At 39.9% G+C, this 22734-nt stretch overlaps 1 protein-coding gene across 1 annotated transcript in view; it reads right to left on the bottom strand.

Annotated features, from left to right (window-relative positions):
• Positions 1 to 334: 334 nt before the first annotated feature.
• Positions 335 to 22734, bottom strand: part of NR4A3 (nuclear receptor subfamily 4, group A, member 3) — a 23197-nt gene continuing 797 nt past the window's right edge. Inside the window, exons 1-6 of the mRNA XM_008947254.1 lie at positions 22614 to 22734; positions 20242 to 20371; positions 19114 to 19286; positions 13645 to 13844; positions 12288 to 12466; positions 335 to 2524 (exon numbers count right to left, since the gene is read on the bottom strand). The exon at positions 22614 to 22734 is cut by the window's right edge and continues 797 nt beyond it. Of these exons, the coding sequence (XP_008945502.1) occupies positions 2262 to 2524; positions 12288 to 12466; positions 13645 to 13844; positions 19114 to 19286; positions 20242 to 20371; positions 22614 to 22734 (1066 nt within the window). The 3' untranslated portion in view covers positions 335 to 2261. The remainder of the gene's footprint in view (positions 2525 to 12287; positions 12467 to 13644; positions 13845 to 19113; positions 19287 to 20241; positions 20372 to 22613) is intronic.

The raw sequence follows: 22734 nt of genomic DNA, 5'->3' as shown, positions 1-22734 counted from the left end.
ACTTCCCCTTAAAAAAAAAACCTTGCCCAAAAAAAAAAAAAAAAAAAAAAAAAAGCCATTTTACTGTACTATGCTGATTTGCCTGAAAATTCTTTGAAGGGCCCACCTGCAAGAAGTGTCTGCAAGCCCTCACCAGCTGGTGCTCAGCACCTGGCAGGATTCGTCCCTAGATAAAAGTAATTTCTCAAGGGACCTTGTGTCTTACACAAGGAGACAGAAGTAAACATACTTTTGGATTTTGTGTCTGTATGTTTTTGTATGCGCACATGTGTGTGTGTGTGTATATATATATACGTATATATATATATATATATTTAGTATATACAAAAGCAAATTCAGTCAAAATATATGTCTTGCTGGTAAGGCTTGTTACAGCAACCTACAAGAAACATTAGCTTCTCTGATATTTAATTATGCTATTATGTTTGCACATAAGCTTAAAAGTCAATACAAAAAGCAATACTTTTCCAAATATTATCTGCAGGTAAACCGGAAATATTAACTATAGTGATTAGAAGTCTGTTTCCATATTGACACTACTATAAATCTTGATATAAGAATAATTTTTTCATAAAAGCACATCCAAACATAGTAAAGTGATAAAATACCAGATTACCATTTGAAAACCATACAGTGACTCGATATCTGGGTTATCCTTTGCAGCAATTAGGCAATTCATTTGGCATCTGTTTGATTGTATAATTTAATTTCCATATAAACAGCATCGTTTAAAAAAAGACAAAAGCTAGAATGTTTAAAGCTAACAAAAGATACAGTGACATCAGGTTGACATTCAAAAATTTCCTTAGCAAAATGACCAACAAAATTTTGACTTAATACAGTGCATATAAAGTTTTTTAGAACTAAACTTTTTAAATATTATTTGAATTTAGCAAAACATGAGCAAGATTTTAATATCAAAGTGCTAAACAGTACTGCCTTCGAAGTCACTGCAAATAAACTGTAAAATAACTCTGCTTGTGATTTGACAGGTATTTTATATACAAATGGTTAATAAAAAGACACGCGCACACGCACACACGCACACAAATATAGGTATATACATATATATATACACACATTATATATATGTATATAGTTTTCCAACTGGTGTATCTGAGTCAGTGTGAACACCCCATTTAGTTATCATGTGTAACAGGGCTCCCATGAGCTGGCAGTCATTGCAATAAATACAGGCAAAGCCATTACAATATACCATGCATACAAACATTTATACAAATAAAGACACTATGCAACAAATTATTTCATATTAATATGGCATCAACAGTATAAACATACAAAAAGGAGTACGAACACGGAATGTTTAAACGCAGCCCACTATATCCTTCCTAGCACTTACATTCATACTATTTTACAAGACTTGCTTGTTCTTGAAAACCATCTGCTGTCCGTTTACTAACTAGTCACTTATGTTAAAAGTCTAAACCTGAACTATCCCTGATGCTGACCCTGTGTGCTCCAATCACTACTTACTCGAATTTCCTTAGCTAAGGAACAACTGAGACACAGTTGCTCCCGTGTCTTCCACATACATTAGTCAATAAGTCAACGCTACATGGAATCAAGTTTGGAAAACTCTGTCAGGTAAGTTAGTGCATGTGATTTTCTCACTTGATTTCTTCCGTTTGTTTTCATAGTAAAATAAATTAGTTAATAAACGAGACTTAGTAAGACAGCACTTTAAAAAATTGCACTTGAACATGGGAGCTAACAGCCATTGTCATTTTGCTATATTTGATTGGTATGAAATGTTCAATTGAATGTACTTTGCTAAAAAAAGTGAATTTTTGTTTAGATTGTGCTGATGTATGTGCCCTTGATGCAGGAAGTATGCTAAAGGTATCCTCACAAAACACATACTACCCTGGCAAACAACTATTTGCTGTTCCTGTTTTCAAACACAGCTTCTGTAATATTATTCCTCATGTGTCATGAGGTGTTAAACAACAGATTTAAAACAGTCATTTTAACCTTTTACTGCTGCTGGGATAGCATTGTCCAAAAGTGCCATATTAGCCATTTAAAAAACCCAAATCACACAAAAGAAAACAAAGAACACAACCCCAAACCAGTAAGCCAGTAAGTTTCAGGCCTCAGGTTGTAAGGACAAAGCGCCAGAAAAGACCTCATTTTAGACTCGGAGCTGCTCTTCTGTTAAGTGAGGGCAGAAATGTTAGCTGTAAGTCACGATCCGTTTGCCTGCTCTGGTGGGCGTTTGCCTTTTGGGAGGGTGGTTTGACTCAGAAGGGTAAGGTGTCCAGAAACAGCCTGTCGATAATGGAAGGGGCTGGCACCAAATCTTCCAGTTTCAGGTAAAAGATGCGCTGCAGTCCCAGTGTGCAGAGAGAACGCAAGTCAGCCAGAACACCCAGTACCTTCGGCTCTGCAGACTCAAGTGGTTGTCCTTTGTTTTGGCAACTGAAAGTTAAGTGATCTTTCAAACTGCTTGTGATCTTGTTGCATAGCTCTTCCACTTTCTTTGGTTCTTTTAATCCATGTCGTTCTGCAAGGCAGGAGAAAAAAACACATCAGCATCCTGACCACAAATGGAGAGAATTCGTTCTCTTGAGTGTAACCCAAATCCATACTCTGGTACTCAAAGCACAAAAAATGCTTTGACAGTGTAAGATTTCTCAGAACAGTTGGGGTTATGCGATGGCAGTTAACCTTTCTGCCACACAAAGTAAGAGATGGCAAGCAGCCTTTTCCCTTTGGCTGCTAAAACAGGCAGCAGAGATGCTCAGTTATGATTGAAATTCCAGTAGAAGCAGTCCAAGCATCCCGTGTATCTCACATAATTTTCATGATATGAGACAGAATTAATTGGGTGATTTTCCAGCAAAACTATCACAGGAGGTGTTTTGGAGATTTCCGTGCTTCCCCACCAGTTGTGAATGCTCAATAACTATGGCAACCATTATTTATTCAGTGAATTCAAGTGGCGATCGATATCCTTAGCCAGCTCCATCAGCGCCCAGCCTAGAATTCCACCAGGAATTTGCAGACACTCTTATAAGAAACTAAAGGCACCTTACCACCCTTTGTTATTTTGATCAGCTGCTGCTTTTTACTTTATTCATCTTTAAAAGGTTTAAGATAAAAGAAGCCTGGAAGTTAACTATTTTGCTTTGAGTGAGCAATGCCTAAAGTGAAAAGGCTGCTGTGTTACCATCACAAAAACCTCGACATTCCTAAAAGGAAGCGGAGTTGGGGTCTGTCCCCCTTCATGCAGCCTTTTAAAACACTACTATGGATGTTAAACACATCCATAGTTCTTTAAACATAAGCAGAATGAATCAGATTTATGATTCATTAAAAGCAGGCTCTTTTCTGATACACCGGGAAAGAATTTTGTGTTGTTTGCTATCATTTAGTGGATAAATTAATATAATGTTTCAGAATAATAATCTCAAATAATTTTGTGATGTTTTGATTTGCCTTTTACTTGGAAATTCACAGGCAAGAAAGAACTGGCTTCATAGCAAGATCATAATAATTTACACATGAAATAGAATTATACCAGACATGGCAGTCTAAGAAAATGCAAGTTAAATTTGCTCTTATCCACTAGACATATAAAAACAGTGACAGCAGCAGACGAGGAGTAATCGTGGCAGTTCTCTTGTTTGATGCATTTGAAGTTGTCTGTCTTCCCTGGCTACCTCCTTGACTCCTGGCAGCTTGGGACCATATTGTGCCCATTGCCCTCAGCTCTTGTTCCTCTAGTGCAGGAGGAGCAAGCAGTAGATACTTTCTCTGTCCATCCCCTAGCGAACAGTGAAAAGAGCACAGTTTTCTTTGCTTCCAGACGCAGGCAGAATGTCTATGCTCAGCAGTGCCTTGCCCAGGCATGTGTATATAAACTCTTCATTGCCTCCCCTTGCCACCTGCTTTAGCTGGATGTTCTTGACAAACCAATAAAACAGATAGGATTCAATGAAGGCAGCCAGAAATGTAAAGGTCTGATTTTCCACTGATATTCACGCACTTTGCACTTTTTCAACTTTATTTATTTAGGCAGAACTAGCTCCTGGAGAATACCAGGTTTGGGATCAAAATCAGAGAGGTGCAGACATGTACCCCTCTGGCCAGAAGCTACTGTGCTCTGTCATTAAAGTACCATCAATTTGCCATGTTGCTTCAGAGCAACACTCATCCAAGCAGTAACATCTGCTTCAGACATCTTTTTCACCTTGCAGGAATTAAAAACCTTAGGTATTCTAAGTGCCTTGTTTACATTAAAACACGAGGCGTCAATGAATATTTAAAGCCTTTCCAGTAAATGGTGTATAGTGTAATTATGTAAGACTTAACTATACAGGTCACTGAGAGTAAATACTTAGGCAGATTCTGCCATTAAAAATCTTGGAGGATAAATATTTTATACAGGTTTGAAAAGCTGTAGGTTTTTTTTTACCGCTAGCCTACTGAGAGAATCTGCAGGACATTAAATTAATCTTGCAGTCTTTGAAGAGTTCCCATCTTTTAATCTGTTTTGAGGTTGTTTCCTGGCTGTGTAAGTGAAGATATCTTTATAGATCTGGGGAGCTGAAAGACTAGAATGGATCCAAAGCCTGACTATAAATTAGCAGAGCACATTTTAAAACCAGCACCTCAGTAGGTGCATACCTTGCTGCAGAGTATATAAAATTATCTCTGGCTTTGGAGCGTACAGCAATGTTATTAACATTTCCAGCCAGAACTAAAGTCTGTCTCATGCTGACAAGTTCAGAAGGTTTCATGAGCAAATCCTGTCTTTGGTGGCCAGCCATAAAACATATTAATGCAAAATACAGTAAGTGCAAAGATTATAATATTAGTAGCCTTACTTTCTGTAACAAAATCATGGAAATTCAGAATTAGGAGATACTCCATTCTCTGTGGTGCTACAATATTAAAGCAGTTTGAAATAAACCAAACTGTCCTCTCCTGCATGAATTGCCATGCAATGGCCTTTGCTACTTGCAAATCTCTACAAAGGTAATTCCTCATGACTGGAACTGCCTCAGGGGTTTTCCAATCCCTAAGGCATCCCTTCTGGACCCAAAGTCAAAGCCATCTTTGTGGAAGCCCTTCTGCTAGTAAAGGGTACTGCATGTACTGGCACTGTTAGCTTCTAACTACTCATAGATAAAACAGCTCCTCTCTTTGGTAGACTTGACGAGTTTTAGGTCTAATTCATTCAGAGATTTACATTTAATAGGGTTCAAATAGCAGGAAGCATATTTTCTTGCCTTGTCCTTATGACCAGTCCCATTTGCACAAAGACAGACTCACAGTCTTTCTTACTCAACCTAAAGGGAGCAGCACAAGGCACCTGCAGTAACCAATGTGTGCACTGACACTGGAGAAAATGGCCTCTCATCATTCGCTGTCTTCCACAGGGTGTTCTTATCCACAAAGGAATAAGGCCAAGATTTATCCCAAGAAGGACAGCTAGTCAAAACTGATAGATTTTCTCTAGCTGATTGAGGAGGTCTGTAAATATTATTGTATTAAGACTTTCTTATAATGACAATTAAAAAGGCAGCACAGATAAAGTGAATATAGGATTTCTCAGCCTTGTGTTTGAGGATACCATTGATTTTTGCACGAAAAACGGTGATTTATGGCAAAGATGCTCTCCATAAGCCTGTCAAAATGATTCATCAGAAGTCTTGCCTCTAAAGCTCTGCAAACTTAGCAGCTCATCCTGGAAAACTCAACACAGCAAGTACTTTGTGCCTTTCTCTTTTCCCAGGAATCTCAATGCGACTCTGTGCTATAATTGTGCTGATCAGCAAAAAGTTGACAGGAAGAAATAAAAGATCAGAAAAACCCATCACCAGCTGTGCTAGTCCATCTGTCCCTAATTTCTGACACAGGGTAGATTGTCCCTGGGCTGGAAAGACTGAGTGCTACCTTTATGAGAAACACCTCTCAAAGAGCACAAGTATTTCAAAGATCTTGAGTATCTCAAAGACCCCCTGGGTTGTGTGCTCTGTGTCAGAGTGGGTCAGTTTTAGCCTTAATACATTCTGAGGTGTCAGTCCTATCAGAAATGCAACAGATTTATGCTGCAGACTTAAAATAGGCCTCTTGATTGTCTCGGTTTCTATATAGTTATCTGATTTTCTCTTCCCCCTTCACAATCCTCTTCCCTTTCTATAACTCAAATAAACATGAGGCTTAGTTGCCTCACACAGCAAGACTGCAACTCAGCAGATCCATGAGTCTTCTTTCCTGTTGCAATCTGTCCCATATTCATCCTGCCTAACCTTCAGGCACTTCAAAAGGGTGCCCAAAGCTATGGGCACAGACTTCTTGAGCTCTTCCTAATAGCAGTGGAAGGATGAGCATTTTTAGAAGACGATCCAGATTTTAGGGGCATGAATCATCTTCTGGAGGTGCCCTGTATTCTCCATCAGCTGTGCAAGCTACCTGAAGACAGATGAGCTGAATGACCACACAGGACATCACACTTTGCTCCATCCTTTTAGAAATTCACAACATAGCACGGAAGCCACTGGTTACTGTAGGAGTCCTTGCCTCAGCAAAAGGGGAGAAGGAGCAATGACTACTTCACTTTGATGCTGACAGCATTTCCCTTAGGAAAGTGGCAAGGGGAAGGCAGACAATGCAATCTGGAGGTTTTTTTTTTTTTATAACTGGCTCTCCTACACTCCTCCAGTCTGCCACCTGCTCATATGTAGACCCAGCACACAAAGCACCCACTCCAGAGGATCCTGGCAACAAGACTGAAGGGTATCTGCTGCTGAAGAGTAGGTGAACCTCCCTTCCACAGGGAAGTTGGACAAATTCATGTTCAGAAGAGAACTGCAGCAACCATACCCTTTTAAGCCAGACCAGACTTCTTACTATTTCTTGGTATGACTGCTGGTGCTAAAAATTGTGTTTGTAAACTGGAACGGAAAGCCCAACAGCAGGAAAACAAACACAAACTCCTAGTTAATTGAAACCTCTGAATATTCTTCAGTGTTCTGGTGCCAGTTTAACAAAGCATTAAGAGTGTGAATAAGCCAAATATATACAGCAGCTCTGGGCTGGTCTGTAACACACTTAAAATAAAACATATGCCGAAAGAGCTTGGCTGAATGAGGGCTAGAATGCTCTGTACTCGGCAGCATCCCACTGAGAGTGTCAAGTGGGCAAAACAATAATATTTTGATGTGGATGGAGAAAGGATGAGGCAGAGAAGAAAAGAGAATCAGAGAGCAAGAGAAACCACTAGCCATTTCAGAGCTAGCAGAAATTTGAGGCTAAATTAGAGTGTGCCCTTGAGATGATTGGTATTGGAGTCTCAATCTTTATATTTTGACACTGTTAGAAAAACTATAAAGCAAAGCATTATAAATGGTAATTTGGGAAGTTAAGGAAGCATTTTCAAGAATAGGCTAGGCTAATATCTGGTCTACTTGCAAAACTTCATCATCAACACTATCTAGTCCAGCACGGCGTGGTGTGCAGGAAGGTGTGTGATCCATACAGCACACTAAACATTGTCTGTGTGTAACCAAGGACAGAACTTGTCCCAAGATGAGCAGCATTTTCTTTCCATGTTGGCACTCTACTTTAGCTCATCAGATCCTGCATCCCAACAGAATGAATGATCCACAGAAAATGACCAGGACAGAAGTAATTTCTTGCTTTCATGGGGATGTGGGGTGAATGTCATTTGTCATTTCCCAACTACTTTCTTCTGGCTGATGCTCAGAGCACCACTGATGTGCTCTGGAGGAAGTTGTGTCCAGCCCTTCTTAACCAACTGAAGGAAGTAAAAAAAGAGAAGAGAGACAGAGAGAGGAAGATCCTAAAGGAGTACCTTATAGAAGAATGATGCGCTTTGGCATTGCAATTTTAAGTTAACTATTTGCAAGCCACCTACAATAAACCAGGTGTCAATTCTTTCATTCTAGGTGCTTTTTCAAGGTGATGTCCTATCTGAAAGGACTTGAAAATTCAACAGCAATCTGACATGATACTTTCCTTCCAGGCAACATACTGCAAATTCCCAGGAAGCATATAATAAACAGAAAAAGCACAAATAGATTGGCTTCTGATGGATTATACAATGCAAAATATTGCAAAATCTTTTCCTGATTATTTTATGTTGTGCACACTTTTAGTTTTACTCAAAGGAAACAGTGAATTAGTGACTATTGTGATACTAGGTATCCTGTTGTTCTTCTCAAAATTACTAAACAGAACAAATGGTCATATATGCCTATAACCATGGACCCTATGCTGTGACCTGCAGCTGTGGTTGAGATAGGACATGAAGCTTAGCAGCTCCAAACAAGTCAGCAGGCTTAATTAAAGGGCACCAGAACTACAGGGGCTGTTACTGGGAAGCTGATTTCCAAAAGCATATCCCAAAATGAGAGAAGAGCCTTCTGTATCTTGGGACCGTGGGAACAGTGGAATTTCTTCTCACCTCCACACTAATTTTTACATTTATTCGCTCTTCCTTCACTGGGGAGAGATGTTAGTTCTCCCTGTAACACTTGCAGAATGGAGAGAAAATGTGAAAAAGAGCGTAGCAATTTCTCTCACTTTTCTCTTCCAGCACTACTGCCAATGAGTGGTATACAGGATTGGTTGTTTCCAAAAAACACATCTTTGGGCTATGGAGAGCACTCAGGAAAACAAGAAAAACAAACAGGTCATTATTCCCAGGAGCAATTTTCTTTACCTGGAGAGACAATTCTTGAATTTGGTGCTACCTAACATGCTGCACAGTAGTAGAACGAGCTATGACTATTATAGCACACTGGGTTGTTGTCTTTTTCTTTTTTTGGTTGAGCCATCAAGTCATGAAAAGTTGACTGATGCAAAAGAAGAACCAGAGCAATTTGTGTAATAATGAAGAAAAAATTGCCTAAGCCAGCATTCTGGTTTTGTAGTGATACTAATAAAAGCAAGCAAGAAGATTCACAAAACAGAGCTTTCCTTCTCTTTCCTATCTTGCAGCCCAGTGGATATCCATCTGGGACATGGGAGAACCATGGTCAGATTTCCCTCCTGTTGGAATCAGATCAGAGACTGAGCCTTGGGTGTCCCTCTGAGCATCAGATCGTCCCCAGATCATCATACACAACAGCCATTCTGCAGCCCATGGAATATGGCAAATGGCCTCAACACAAAAGACAGGGACACTCAATAGTCAGATATCCTGTGTTCCTGGAAGAGGTCGCTCTCTCTTGCTCTGACTCACAAAAAGGGATTGAACCAGGATTTAGTGACTACCCATTGTCTCCAACAGTCTAATACAGGAGAGAATATCACCTTCTCCAGAGATAAACGATGGCACCTAAAACACACACTTAAGTCTAGGCCAAGCCTCAAAACAATGCTTTCAAATGTTCAGCCTATTTCCAATTTCCAAAATTTATCTTCACTAGCTTTCCTCTTTTGGTAAGACAAGCTGAAAACCAGCACATGGCTTGTCAGACCGTAGGGAGAAGACAAGAAGCTGTTCCTTGTGGAATGCAATACCAGAGGCAAACCTCAAGGCTTTCCTGGATATAAAATTTCAATATGCTATCACTGAGAAGGCCACAAAAGGACCCTGCCCACCAGCATTTTGTGCTGTAGTGCTCCCTTAGCCATAGTTACATAGCCAACTCCTGAAAGAGTCGTTATCAAGAAAAGGAAGAAATGTGGGGTGTTACTAATGAAAAGACATTTCTATGAAATATCTTAGGGTGACCTGAGCCAGCCACTGGACAACTTCAACTTTTATGTAAGGGCAACTGTTGTGGTTTAACCCTAGCTGGCAACTAAGCCCCACGTAACCACTTGCTCACTTTCCCCACCCTCCAGGGGGATGGAGGAGAAAAGAGTGAAAGTGAGAAAACTTGTGAGTTGAGATAAAGACAGTTTAATAGGTAAAGCAAAAGCCACATGTGCAAGCAAAGCAAAACAAGGAATTCACCACTTCACATCAGCAGGCTGGTGCTCAGCCATCTCCAGGAAAGCAGGGCTCCATCACACATCAAGGTCACATGGGAAGACTAACACCATCACTCTGAACATCCTCCCCTTCCTCCTCCTTTCCCCAGCTTTATATGCTGAGCATGAAGTCGTATGGTCTGAAATATCCCAGTGGTCAGCCAGGGCCAGCTGTCCTAGCTGTGTGCTCCCAGCTTCTTGTGCACCCGCAGCCTACTCACTGCTGGGGTGGGATGAGGAGCAAAAAAGGCCTTGACTCTGTGTAAGCTCCGCTTAGCAGTAAAAAACATCCCTGAATTACTAACACTCTTCTCAGCACAAATCCAAACCACGGCCCATACTAGCTGTTATGAAGAAAACTCCTTCCTAGCCAAAACCAGCACAGCAAACAAGCGCTGCCTAACTGAAAAAGAATCATCACATTAAAAGGAGGACAACTTTTCTTCCTATAGTATAGCTTTTTCTACGATCATATAGACAGTTGGCAGGTGATCCTGTTCATCGACCTGCATCCTCTCAGTCAGTCCTCTCATGGTTCTTGTCAGCAAGATAATCAAGAACTAGCTCCGTCTGTGTCTTATCTAAAAAAGATGTACCTAATATATAGTAAATAACCTAAATCAATGATAGGTGCTATATACATGGGAGCATATGTGCCTCTATATAAATACATATGGAGAAAGAGAGCACCTGCCCTTGATTTAGAGATATATAAATCTATATGCACACATATAGACATTGTATATGTACACACATGCACATAAATACATATATATGTATTTATAATACATATATGTAAGTATGCACGAAAACATGTCTGTGGATGTTTATACAGAGGAGTTAGAAATAAGTTGTGAATGTTCTTTCTTACTGTGACATATCAGTCATCTGCAAAATTTTTCATACAGAACAAAGCAATTCCAATGAGTTATTCTGGACTTAAGAGTTTTATTAAAGAAACTAGAATCTGGACCTTAATGAACCTTTTCCAATTGCAGAAAAAAAAAATGAATGGAAATTAATTTAAATTTAAAATATTTTTCCTAAGAAGGAGAGAGTTAATGCTAGAACATGTATACACTAACCCTTCACCCAAATGCAGGAAGGAAGTGTACCATGTAAACACCGAAGCCAAAATCTTGACCCCACCAATGGCAACACAAATTGGCAAGTTTACAGTGTCTATGTTTGCCATTGAGCATTTTATCTCAGTGTTTCCCAAGCATCATCTCAACCTAGGTAAAATGAAGACTGCAGCTGATATTGTTGAGGTCACCACCTGCAAAGTGGTGGATACCTGAAATGCAGAAGGAAATCAATATCCATCCCAGTGGAGCTTCCAGCATCCCTGGGAAGATCCAGCTCAAGGCACACTGAAGCTCTGTCTCACACTGATGACACAGTTGTACTTCTATACTACCAGCTTTTCTGAACTGAGTGTGAGGCTCCCAGCAGAGATGACTGCTGCTCTGACTTCTGCCGTGTGTCTGTCAGACACCCTTACTTCCAGCCCTTCCTGCTGTGATCAGCCATGACTTTTCAATTGCAAGAAGCCCAAGGTATGCAGTGTGGATTTCAAGGAGCTTTGTTGTTTTGGGAGGAGAAAATTACACTTTATAAGGTTAAACTCTCCTGTTTTCTACTAACTGGCCAGATCCGGCCAATTCTGACATTAGTTTCCTGCAGTTTGCCCCAGTAGGCAGAAGGGTTGGTATGATCATACATACATCCAAAAGCTTTTGTACAACTGTGGAAGAGGGTCTTTCTCCTTTCGATTCTCCAATTTTCTCTCTCAAAAAAGCAGCCCATGGAATGCCTGCAGTAGCTTGGCTACCAAAAGCAGCTTACCTGCCTCCAGGAAGCACTCTTTCTGGTCTAGCTATCTTGCAAAGAAGTGAGCTATACTAGCTCATATGGCTACATGGCTTCTAGCTCTTGAGCTACCCTGGTATTAGTTAGTATTCCTATACAGAAGACCCAAGACCTGGTGATTTCATTAGACTTTTCTAGGAATTCAGCTAGTATTTTGAATGTTTCCGTAGGAGCTACATAACCTGCTTTGAAGCAGTTTGCTTTTTAGAGACTATTTCAAGAAAACAATGAAAACATGAAGAAATAGGGAGTTAGACTACATTTGAACAGGGGTATCTGATGGACTAATGCCAGTCCACATTTCCAGTATGCTCATTACAATGCTTAAAAATCATACTCACTTTACCCTGAATATCGTGAAGTCAGTCTGCTGAAATTGCCTGAATCTACATTAAAGCAAAGTACTAGAGTCTGAAGCTTTCTATGAACAAAGGAGCACTTACCTGTAATCATAGTTAGAGCTGATAAACTTGCTAAGGCTGGGATATCAAGGTTAAGGCTCTTTAAGTTTAAAGAAAAGTCTTTAATAGAGTCGAGCCACTCCCCAAATCCTCGAAGGCACTGAAGTCTATGAAGCACAAGTCCATTGCAGAATACAAACTTATCCTCAGCAGTATCAGACCTCAAATAAAAATAAATGAAAAAATTATAATTGCATCTTCCACTTTACAGCAAAATGCATAACCAGTATTGAAGTGTCTGTCACTTAAAATCCAAGGCATATTATCCTGAGACATATGTGGGCATTCATATTTGACAATATGCTTCTCCCTTGGGGCCAAAGTACAACAAACAAGCTCCTATGATTGCTTACTTGGTAGAGTTATAAGCCTGAGGTTAGCTGTAGCATGTGGTGTAGACTGTCTAATTAGTTAAGATTTTGGTCCTGCCCAAAGGCATAAACAGAGAAGACATTTTACATTAAATACTGTATGTTTGAACCAAAGGAATACTGAGTGCATTTTGAAATACAAAACTAATAAAAACTGGAGAAACAAGAGATTCTGCAACTCTCAGCAATTAGTCTCACCTGCATTTTTCAGACTGTAAAAACTAATAAGGAAAAAACAATTGAAAATACATGCAATAATGCACCCCATCATGTGTACCATCATAAACTCTTTTACTTGAAAACCTGTGTGCTAAAGAGACATTACAGCCAAGCTTTCCTCTCCTTCCCCTCCCCATTGCCAAAATCCCTGTCAAAAAACGCATGCAAAGGTCATTTTCAACCTAAAGGAACATGGGCATAACTCAAATTACCAGATTGTAATTTTCCCAGTCCCTAAACATGGTTTTAGTGAAGTGTCTTAACTAGTTCTAGACTGACAAACAGCATCTCACTCTATTAAACAACTTGGCATTAAGAAGAAAAACAATCTGAACAAGGTTTTAAATCTTCATCCCTTTCAAAAGCAGATGACAAAGATGTGCATGCACAAAAGAAGGTGGAAAGGGCAAAAGCTTTCATACTGAAGGTTCTTTTCTATGGTTGATGCTGATGAATATGAAGCAAACTTGTTCAAGTAGTACCTGAGGATTAGTTTTGATCACTATGGAAGAAGAGGATGAGGTATAACAAATAAAAAGAAGCACATTAGTGAGACCTATGCTCTCTTTTTAATTTATTTTTTTTTCAGCATAAAACAAATACCATATCCGTTGGATGCAGACATTGCTGATATTTTGTGGATTTTTTGGTACAATTGACAATGTTCAAAGATAGTGCCATATTTATACCTTCAAAATATTTAGACGGATGATTTTTCACATCAGCTAAAGAGGAAATGAAATAGTTACCTGATGGAGAGTCTTAGTACAAACAGCTCCAAAAAAGCTGATTCTATGAGTAATGTCTGATCTTCTTTTGGGAGGTCAGTAAATCCTGGGATTTTTTCTGCCCAGCCTCTAGTTATGTCAATGGAGGCAGTCAGAAGATTATAGAACTGTTGTACATGTTCTGCATCTGTGCCTGCAGCAGCCTGATCAGTGGAACAGTACTAAAATGAAAGCCACAGAAAGCAACGTTACATGCATTTAAGGGCATTCTGTGAAACATATGGCATTACTTGCCCATCAACATTTCCTTCTGTGGCAAAGCTGGCATTATTTGCAAAGGCATAATAAGCAGGTCTACGTCTATCTATCTGTCTGGCTAACTACAGGAGCTTTTCTATTTACGTGTATATTGCAAAAATATTTCTACACATACAGAAATAGTTTAGTATTTATAAATGAAATATAATACTTATCACATTTTACAAGTACTTAGATGCAGTTTGTAAACAGAAACAGAAACCTGGTGAGTAGGATAATTCCAATCGCTCTAGAAGAGAAATACTATTTAACTTACTACAATTAAACACTTTTCCCATTGATGAATTTGTCTCAGTATGTCCAAAATGCATATTTCTTCCAAAACCTCTCAAACTGCATTTTATCTGACAGTGATAGAGACACATTAGATAAATCATGTTTTATCTGACGCATGCAGCGTTGCCTCATTGGAATACAGAATTGGTTCAGAGTGAAACAGCTGCTCCGAATCACCCTTTATCCTTCCAATAGAAACACTCAAGGTGCAGGAGAACCTATTCTCCTGCTTAGGCAGCCATAACTCTTCCAGACAACCATTCCATAGCCTCAGCTTGCTCAGCTTCCCTTCTGACAGCTCCCTCCCTGCTATCTCCTGCTTCCTCACTGGTGGATCCCTGTCACCCCCGTGACACTGCTGTCTCTCTGGGCAGAAAATACAAGAGGGGCTTTCGTGGCTTAGTCCGATTCTGTGCTTGGAACACGCTGCTGGCTTTCTGAGCAGGACCTGAATAATTTGGAATATATTGTAACAATGTCCTCACCATCAGACATCTGGTGGTTTATTTCTGGGAGAGGCTTCATATCCACTCTCTCTCTGGGACTCAGCCAAGGAAAGCTTGAGGTGCTCTCCATGGCTGAAGGAAGTGTGCATGCCCTTTAGAAAGAACTTTCCACGTGCAGTTAAGGCTTCCATAAGCCTCCATAAGCCTAAAGGTCTCCTTATCAACTCCACAAGCCAGAAAGGAGGCACAAAGACCCACATCTCTTTCCTGATCATTAACAGTGGGCTGGCAGCCTGGGAGGACCTTACTACAGGTGTGCCACTTGGGCTGCAGCTCTCACCCAAGTTGCCAACTGCAACCCAAAGGTCACCTTTGCACAGGAAAGGGGGGGAGAGCAAACAGAACTTCTCAGGCAGGTGTTCTGTTCTCTGCCTGTCCTACTTAGAGACGGTTGCTGATGGCAGGTAAGGGATGAAGGACACAGTGTCAGAGTTGCTGACTGACTGGAGAATCACAGCAATCCTAGACACCTCTGGCCATATCTGGGGTCCTGGTCCTAGCCCTGAATGACTCTCTTCTGCTCACCCAACACTAACTGCACGTTTCTCATGTTAAGCTCCAGCTCACATCCCTGGTCAGCTAGCGAAACACCTGTGATCCCTCCTATAAAGTTCACGTTGAGACAAATTCTGCCCCAGTTACTCCGAAGGATCCTGTGACAGTGAATCATGTAGAAGTCAAAATACAGAGAGAGTGGGGAGCAGCCACAGAAAAATCTGTATGCTGCAGCATTTACATGTTCAGTCCCCCACCTGAACGGAGCAGTTTAGGATGCTCATGCAGAATGAACTAACTACTCCTGGCACTGTACTTCAGCAAGGTGTGCTGTGGCAATGAGTGGGCAGAAAAAGATAACATGTTTTTACAGACACCTTGCATGTTCTGGACCCTCCTAAAATGAAGCTATGGAGCAAGCCAAGACAATGTGCATCTTGGCTCTGGGAAATGTGCTTTAGTGCACGGGGGGGTGACCTGACTCCTTTGCACACAGCCGGCTGGCAGAAGCTCTTGCCTCACCACAGGTACTGTTAAAGCAAGACACATTCTTGATCCTTTGAGCAGTGAAGAAGGAAAAGACATGGAGAAGAAAAAAATATACTACCCCAAGTTCATTCTAAATATAACTCATCACAAGTCAGCGTAATTATGCCAGGTATTAATTTGTTCCAAATATTTATAAAACATTCCTTTGGCAAAAGTAAGGCAAAGTTTTAACATTTTCTAATGAAGCTGCATACTGCATTATGTCACATAACTGTGAATGTGGCACCCCACGAGGCACAAAACTGAATTAAATGCATCTAAAAAAAATAACTTGTATTTGTTATAGTTTATCCCATGAGAGCAATTTTAGAAGAAAGGTGAAAAATAACATGGAATTGTATAATTTTAGCTGCTGTAATATGTCACTGCTTGCTACCAAGAGTTAGTATTTACAAAGAATAGCTAAAATAAAGTAACAGACTTATAAGTATATAAACAGCCATAAACAGTAAGTATGATTCTCCTTTATCTGCCAAAATCTCTGAGTTTTTGTCCATGATTATGCCATTGAGAAGAGGTGATATTTAACCTTTTTTCTGACCAAGAGAGCTGGTAATCCTGCTCTTGGTTAAGAGGCCACACACCGTACAGAAGGGCTCAGATCTGCATTTCTTAACCTGCCCTGTGCAAACTGGAGGCACACCAAGAGAAAGCCAGAAGACAAAGCTCTGCCTTACTCCCCTCCTCCGAGCTCCTTTGGGAGGGAAATGAGACTGGACTGTTACTCAGTGGGGGGTGTGCATGCACAGCAAGCAACCTTAACTAGTACAGTCTGTCTAAAGAGATCCACAGAGCCTGGTGCTGGGGAGCCTGATAGCACAACCTGTATCTACTCTTTGCCCGCCGCTACAGAATCCTAACAATAACTTCTCTGCACAGAGGAGAAGCTATGCTTGTTTTTCCAAAAGCCCAAATATTTGCTTAATTTTGTGGCTAAGGAAGGGAGAGGATTATTACCCAAATGCTGCACTCTCCCTCCAAAGAGGCAACATTTCTATGGTGGCTATTCTGCATGAACAAGGAGAGCAAAATATCGGGTCTGTTTCTCCTTTCACTTACTTAGAAGTGTAAACTCATGGAATTGTACCAGTAAAACAGGTGTGAGACTGGACTGCGGCCCTTGGCCTTTAAGGACTTCATAAACCAAATTCTCTTCCTAGTAATTGCTTTTTGAAACCAAGTACCTAAATATACCATTGCTGTGGACTGGTAAGTTAAAACCTGTGCTGAAATGAAAAGTAGCCATGTTCTGAACAGAACTGGTTCCAATCTGTTTTGGTTTAAAATACATAACCTATGTTAATTTGGGTTTGGTATTTATTCTGTGTGGGTTTTTTTTTGGAGGGAAGGAGTACACATTCCTCTGTGAAACTCTTATCAGTATTTTAAAGACAATCAAGACATTACAGCTTGTAAACATGAAGATGAAGAACATGCTAAACATTAAGGTCATGTCTGCAGAAGTTTTAGGACTAACTCCAGAGCCAGATTTCCAGATCTACCCATTTGCTTGGCAGGGTCAAAGCCTAACCAAACTTGACATAAATTAATCTTTATAGGTACAGGATTATTCTTCAAAGGGATTTTTTTAGCATTGCAGTATGTTTATAGCATATTCCATTTAGTCGGTCTTGGTTTTTACACAGCATTTGTTTGTGATCTCCCTTGATTTTTCAAAATAAGTATAAGGTTTATGAAAAACACCAGAATCCATTAATTTCTTTTAGCATTTTTTTGTCTTTTCAGTACTGCTGAGGACAACAGACTATTATATATGTTATTGTAAAGAAAAACTTAGATATTAACATGTCCTAACAGATAATTGTACTTAAGTCTTTTAGCTACCAGGACTAAATTAATTTACTGTCAATCATATGCTTCCTGTAATATCCAACAGAATTGTTCAACAATTAGATCTATGGGCTGTTTTCATTAAAAGAGAAATAATTACTGCAGGACAAAGAAAAAAGTCACATAAAAAGACACAGTTTTCATTCAGCTTTTGGTAAATACTGAAGAACTTTATATCTGTAAATAAACACATAAGGTTAGACACTGCTTTCCTGGCCTGGGTTATTATACTCCTGCAATTCTATAGAATCCAGCAGATTTCTGTCAAAGAGCACAGCTTGTCACACACCTTGGTATTTGCAAAATGACCCCCTGAGACATTCTGGGTACGTTACAACACGTGTACGTATGGCTAATGCATTCTCCTAAAAGGCTGTCAGATGCTGAACAGCTAGATTCTTAATAGTTATTTGGAAAATTGTATGATCATATACATTCAGATTAGCTTGAAGAAAAGATGTTACAGCATGTTTAAAATTGCTAAATGATATATGTAAGTATATTCTGTAATAGAATGATGTAATTTTTATATAATTACAATCAAATATGTTTTAGTATTAAATATTACTCAGCAAGAAGTGATCAATGGCCAATGTAGATTTTGTCTGAATACAGACGTATTTTTTACAGACTCAGATTTAATCATATTTCATTAAAGGGAAGGAATTTGATCTTGTTTTTCCTTAACTGTACTTTTCTTTCCTATATCAGCCTGCCTAAAAAAGCCTGCCTAACAAGCCATTTCAATGTTGTATTTTAGTAAGTATCTAACAGGTTTTTAAGCTTTCAAAGTATTCCATGAATATTTAAATGGTGACTATGACACATAAAGCAACAAGGTTACAAAAATATATAACCTCTGGTAAAACTTTGCTGAGATAACTGTTTAGAATTTTAATTTTAAAAGATTTGTTTTATAAATGTCAGTTTTACTGAAGAAATAGTCATGCTGGTGTATCCAAAGCAAGACCCTTGTCCCATTTAAAGCATGGCAAAATTCCTATAGAATTCAGCAGAAATGGCCCTATCCATCCAGTGTTACTTTCTTCAGCCCTTATATCTGAATATTAGGGAAGTGATATTAGATTATAGGCTTCAGAACCTGGAAATTAAGATACTGGACATATGAGTACTGCTCCTGAATTTTGCAGATCAGCTGATCATATTGTAATTGATAGTGTTCTGGCACAGCCTTTTGCAAGAAGAATGCTCTATTTATCCACACATTTTTGCCTTCATTCACCCATGGAATATAGTGCAGACAATTTTGTGATTGAGATCTTCACAACGAAATGTTACAGCACTAATTTCTACTGCATCTCCTTTCCACTCATTGTCCACCTACCATGAAAAGACATGGCCAGCTGGACAAATTTCTACTCTCGCCCAAATTTCACATTTAACTTCATTTCAGCAAACTGACTGGTAAGTAGAAATGCAGTTGACGAATCATTTCTATGTGGAAACCAAACAGGCAAAGAAAAGTGAGACATACTCTTGAATAGTCAAGCTCCCTGGGCGTGGAGTCAGTTAAAGCTCGTACAAGGGCGTTGATCATGCTGATGGGAGGAGAAGGCGGGGAGGGCTGAGAGGGTTCCTGCTGTAAGGGGCTCTTTGGTTTGGAAGGCAGCCGACCTCTTCTCCCTTTCAGGCTGTCGGTACGGACAACTAGGTAAAAAAATCCATGGAATGAGTTGTGAAGACACCGGCAAATGATGGATCAGAACAAACACCTGCTTTTCTTATGGTGGCCAGCCCAGCAAAAATAAGAGCATTCTCCAGTTTCAGCACATGCTATTGATGCCTTTGGTAGCAAAGGAACACAAATGATGCCAAAACTGCGTCAGACCTATGATCGTAAGCAGCAATGTAGCTGCTTACTTAAACCCCAGCTGTGTTCCTACTGCTCCTGCTTTGTTTGTGGCACATCTGCATGCCCATGTATGTGTGCCCGTGCACACACACACACACTCTACTGCTGAAAGAGGACCTAATGTGAAACACAAATTCTAACGTTCCTACTACTGGTGCACCTTTTAAATGGCAAAGTCATTCATTCAAACTCATTTTAGCTTTCTTGAAGCATTTGAAAAAAAGATGGTAACGCCATATAGGTTATATTATCCATGTTAGTATTTGCAATGAGACTGCTCACACAGTATTACTCACATACTCAAATATTTGCAGAATCGGGACTAATGAGTTGATCCTGTTTCAAATTAAATTAATTGCAAATTTACAATCAGCTTATTGGAATGAGACAAGATGCTATGTCAAAATGCACACAATCCAGTGCAGCCCCTGGTGAGATAACAGGGGAAGCCAACAGCATTATCGAGCAATGTTCAAAGTTAATAAGGAAGACATTTTGGCCAGTGTCAAATTATCCTCTTGTGACCTTGCTGTTCTTGAACTCTGGGGTCTAAAGTCTAAATATGATAATATGGATGAAAAGAAGACAATCAATACATTACTGCACAAATATGCATGTTTTGGGGTAAGTTACGAATCCCATCACTGTATAATTCATGGTAGAGATGTCCATGTCCACACACACATACACACAGAGATTCATTAAACACAATATTTCAGTGTCTGGTATAGTAATAGCAACAGTCCTTACCTTCTTTAACCATGCCGACGCTGAGACACTTCTGAAACCGGCAGTATTGGCATCTGTTACGACGTCTCTTATCCACTGGACAGTTTTTATTTGCCAGACAAACATACTTTGCATTTTTCTGAACTGTCCTCTGCGAAAATGCAACACAAAAAGTAGTAAACTGATCGTTTCTTGAGCAACTTAGAACCTGACAAAATGTGTTTTAATTACAACATGAAAAGCGACAGTGCAATTCATATAATTAGATAAAATTAATTTCCTAACACACTAGCCTGCAGGAAAAACAATTTTATTAGTGTTAGCTGCTGACAATGAAAATCATCTAGGATTGTTCTGAAGCAAGTCTCTGGAGACAGGCAACTTTGAATGATAAAATCATATCTGAAATTATCAGGTCATCACATCTACCTTTGGGGATTAGATTATCTCCGCTTTTAATACCCCTTTGGGAACAATTTTCTACTTGGTTCATTCCCTTGATTATTGCTGACCTTATTAAAATAAAATCAAAATAATCTGCAATGTACTTCTCTTGCTATCGTTATTGTTAGTCAAATACCACAATAACTGCTTTGGTTAGCCATTAAAATCGTCAGGGAGAAAAATAAAAATACCAGAAACCCCTACAAAATATGTTTAGTTAAATATCCTGGGAAAGCTAACCTGACCTAGGAGGAAAAAAAAAAAAACAGACAGAATTACAGAATTACACTGTAGTTATATACATTAAATTAATTCAAAAATGATCTTAAAATAAATTTCAAATTTTTGAAAACTTGTTAAGCCTTGACAGAATGTAAAAAATCTTGATGCAAAAATGTATCATGTTTCCATGATACATTTTTGTTGTCATTACAAAATGACGTTTCCATACTTAAAATCAAAGATATGTCAATAAATAAATTAGCACCAAAAAAAAGACATTAATAGGAAAGACATCAGAACAGGAGCAAATTTATCAACACAACATTCACTATTAAATCTTTCACTGCAAATAAATTAATGGATAAATGTTATTTCATAATTTCTGTTGCTTTTCAACTAACAGCCTCAACGTATTAAATACCAGAGAGACAGCAAATATCGTTTGTTGCACTTTGGAGCTAAAAACTGTTTAGTTGTGCAGAATAAGCTCTAGATACTGCTCCAAATCAAAGATATGCTATTGATTTCCACAGGGGCAGGACTGGGCCCATAAGAGCTGCTGTTTCCAGGTTATTGGTGTTCCCATACTTAAATAACAAATGACTTTTATAGCAGATTTTTATTTCACCATGTTTTCAAAGGATTAAGTAACATCACTAAGTAACACTAGCAGCTCCGTCTACAATTTTAAAAAAATGTTGTACGCCCTCCTCTGAGCTATTTTTGGACTATTTTTGCTCCCATCATATCTTTAACCCGAACAGGGGCACGGCTGCTACCTTTGCAGGAAGGAATATACCAAATCAACTCCAAATGGAAAAAGAAAAAATTAAAACTGCTGCACAGAACCATCCTACCAAAAGTCTATCCCAAGTTCTTCACTTAATCTAGTTCTGAAAAGAGTACTGGAATATGAACTCAGGCTGTTGAAAGGAAATTAGAAAGTGCCCAAATCTAAAAGCAAGAAGAGAGTATACAACTCTTAAAAATATAGACACAAAGTTTCCACTGGAACTGCTGTGCATGTTATTCACGCCGCTGTTCAGCTGCAAAGCCTTCTCCATTACAGAGCAGGTACTGGGACCCTGTGTGGTGCTTAGTCACTGCCCTGCAAGCAGCTTTCCACTGGTCAGGACTCACTGGGGTCCTCAACTGAAGAGTAATGGCAAGGCAGCAACCAAATGAAACTAGAAGTGCTTGGCTTTGTCCTGCGTGCGAAACCAGTTTCCTCTGGGTGCCAACCCCACAGCTGTCCCCACCCCAACTGCCCCAGGGCAACAAATGGCACCACTGCCATCCACTAAAATATCTGCTGGGCTCTACAATTTCAGGGTTCCATTTCTTGCTTAAAAATGAGGTTTAATTGGAACAAGTGACTGAGTAAAAACCGGGCTGGATTTATGTTGTGTTATGGAATAAAACCAGTTTATAGCTCAGGCAGGGGTGACCCTGCCCCGTTGAGGGATGCTGACAAACCGTGGATGTGGTTTGCCCAGCTCGCTGCCACAGCCCTTTCTCTTAGGTGGTCCTTTTATCCTATGGAGGACTTGTTTTGCCCTTCTCCAAAAACTTTGGATGGGTGTCCATCCTGCCCTGCTGTGGAGCTCTGAGCTCAAACACACAAAGCTCCTGAGCCCCCGAGCGAGGACCGGGAGCATACCGGGACAGGTGGGGAGGACGGGGAGGGTGTGGGGAGCAGGGAAGGGAGCAAAGCGCAGAGCTCTCACCTTGAAAAAGCCCTTGCAGCCTTCGCACGTCCGTACCCCGTAGTGCTGGCAGGCGGCATTGTCCCCGCACACGGCACAGGTGCCTTCCCCGGACGAGGAGCTCCTGCTGGGGGGAGACGGG

Source organism: Merops nubicus, unplaced genomic scaffold (assembly GCF_000691845.1).
Source record: "Merops nubicus isolate BGI_N331 unplaced genomic scaffold, ASM69184v1 scaffold10499, whole genome shotgun sequence".
Classification (NCBI taxonomy): Eukaryota; Metazoa; Chordata; class Aves; order Coraciiformes; family Meropidae; genus Merops; species Merops nubicus.
Note: the sequence above shows the minus strand (reverse complement) of the source record. Positions and strands in the feature narration are given on the sequence as shown.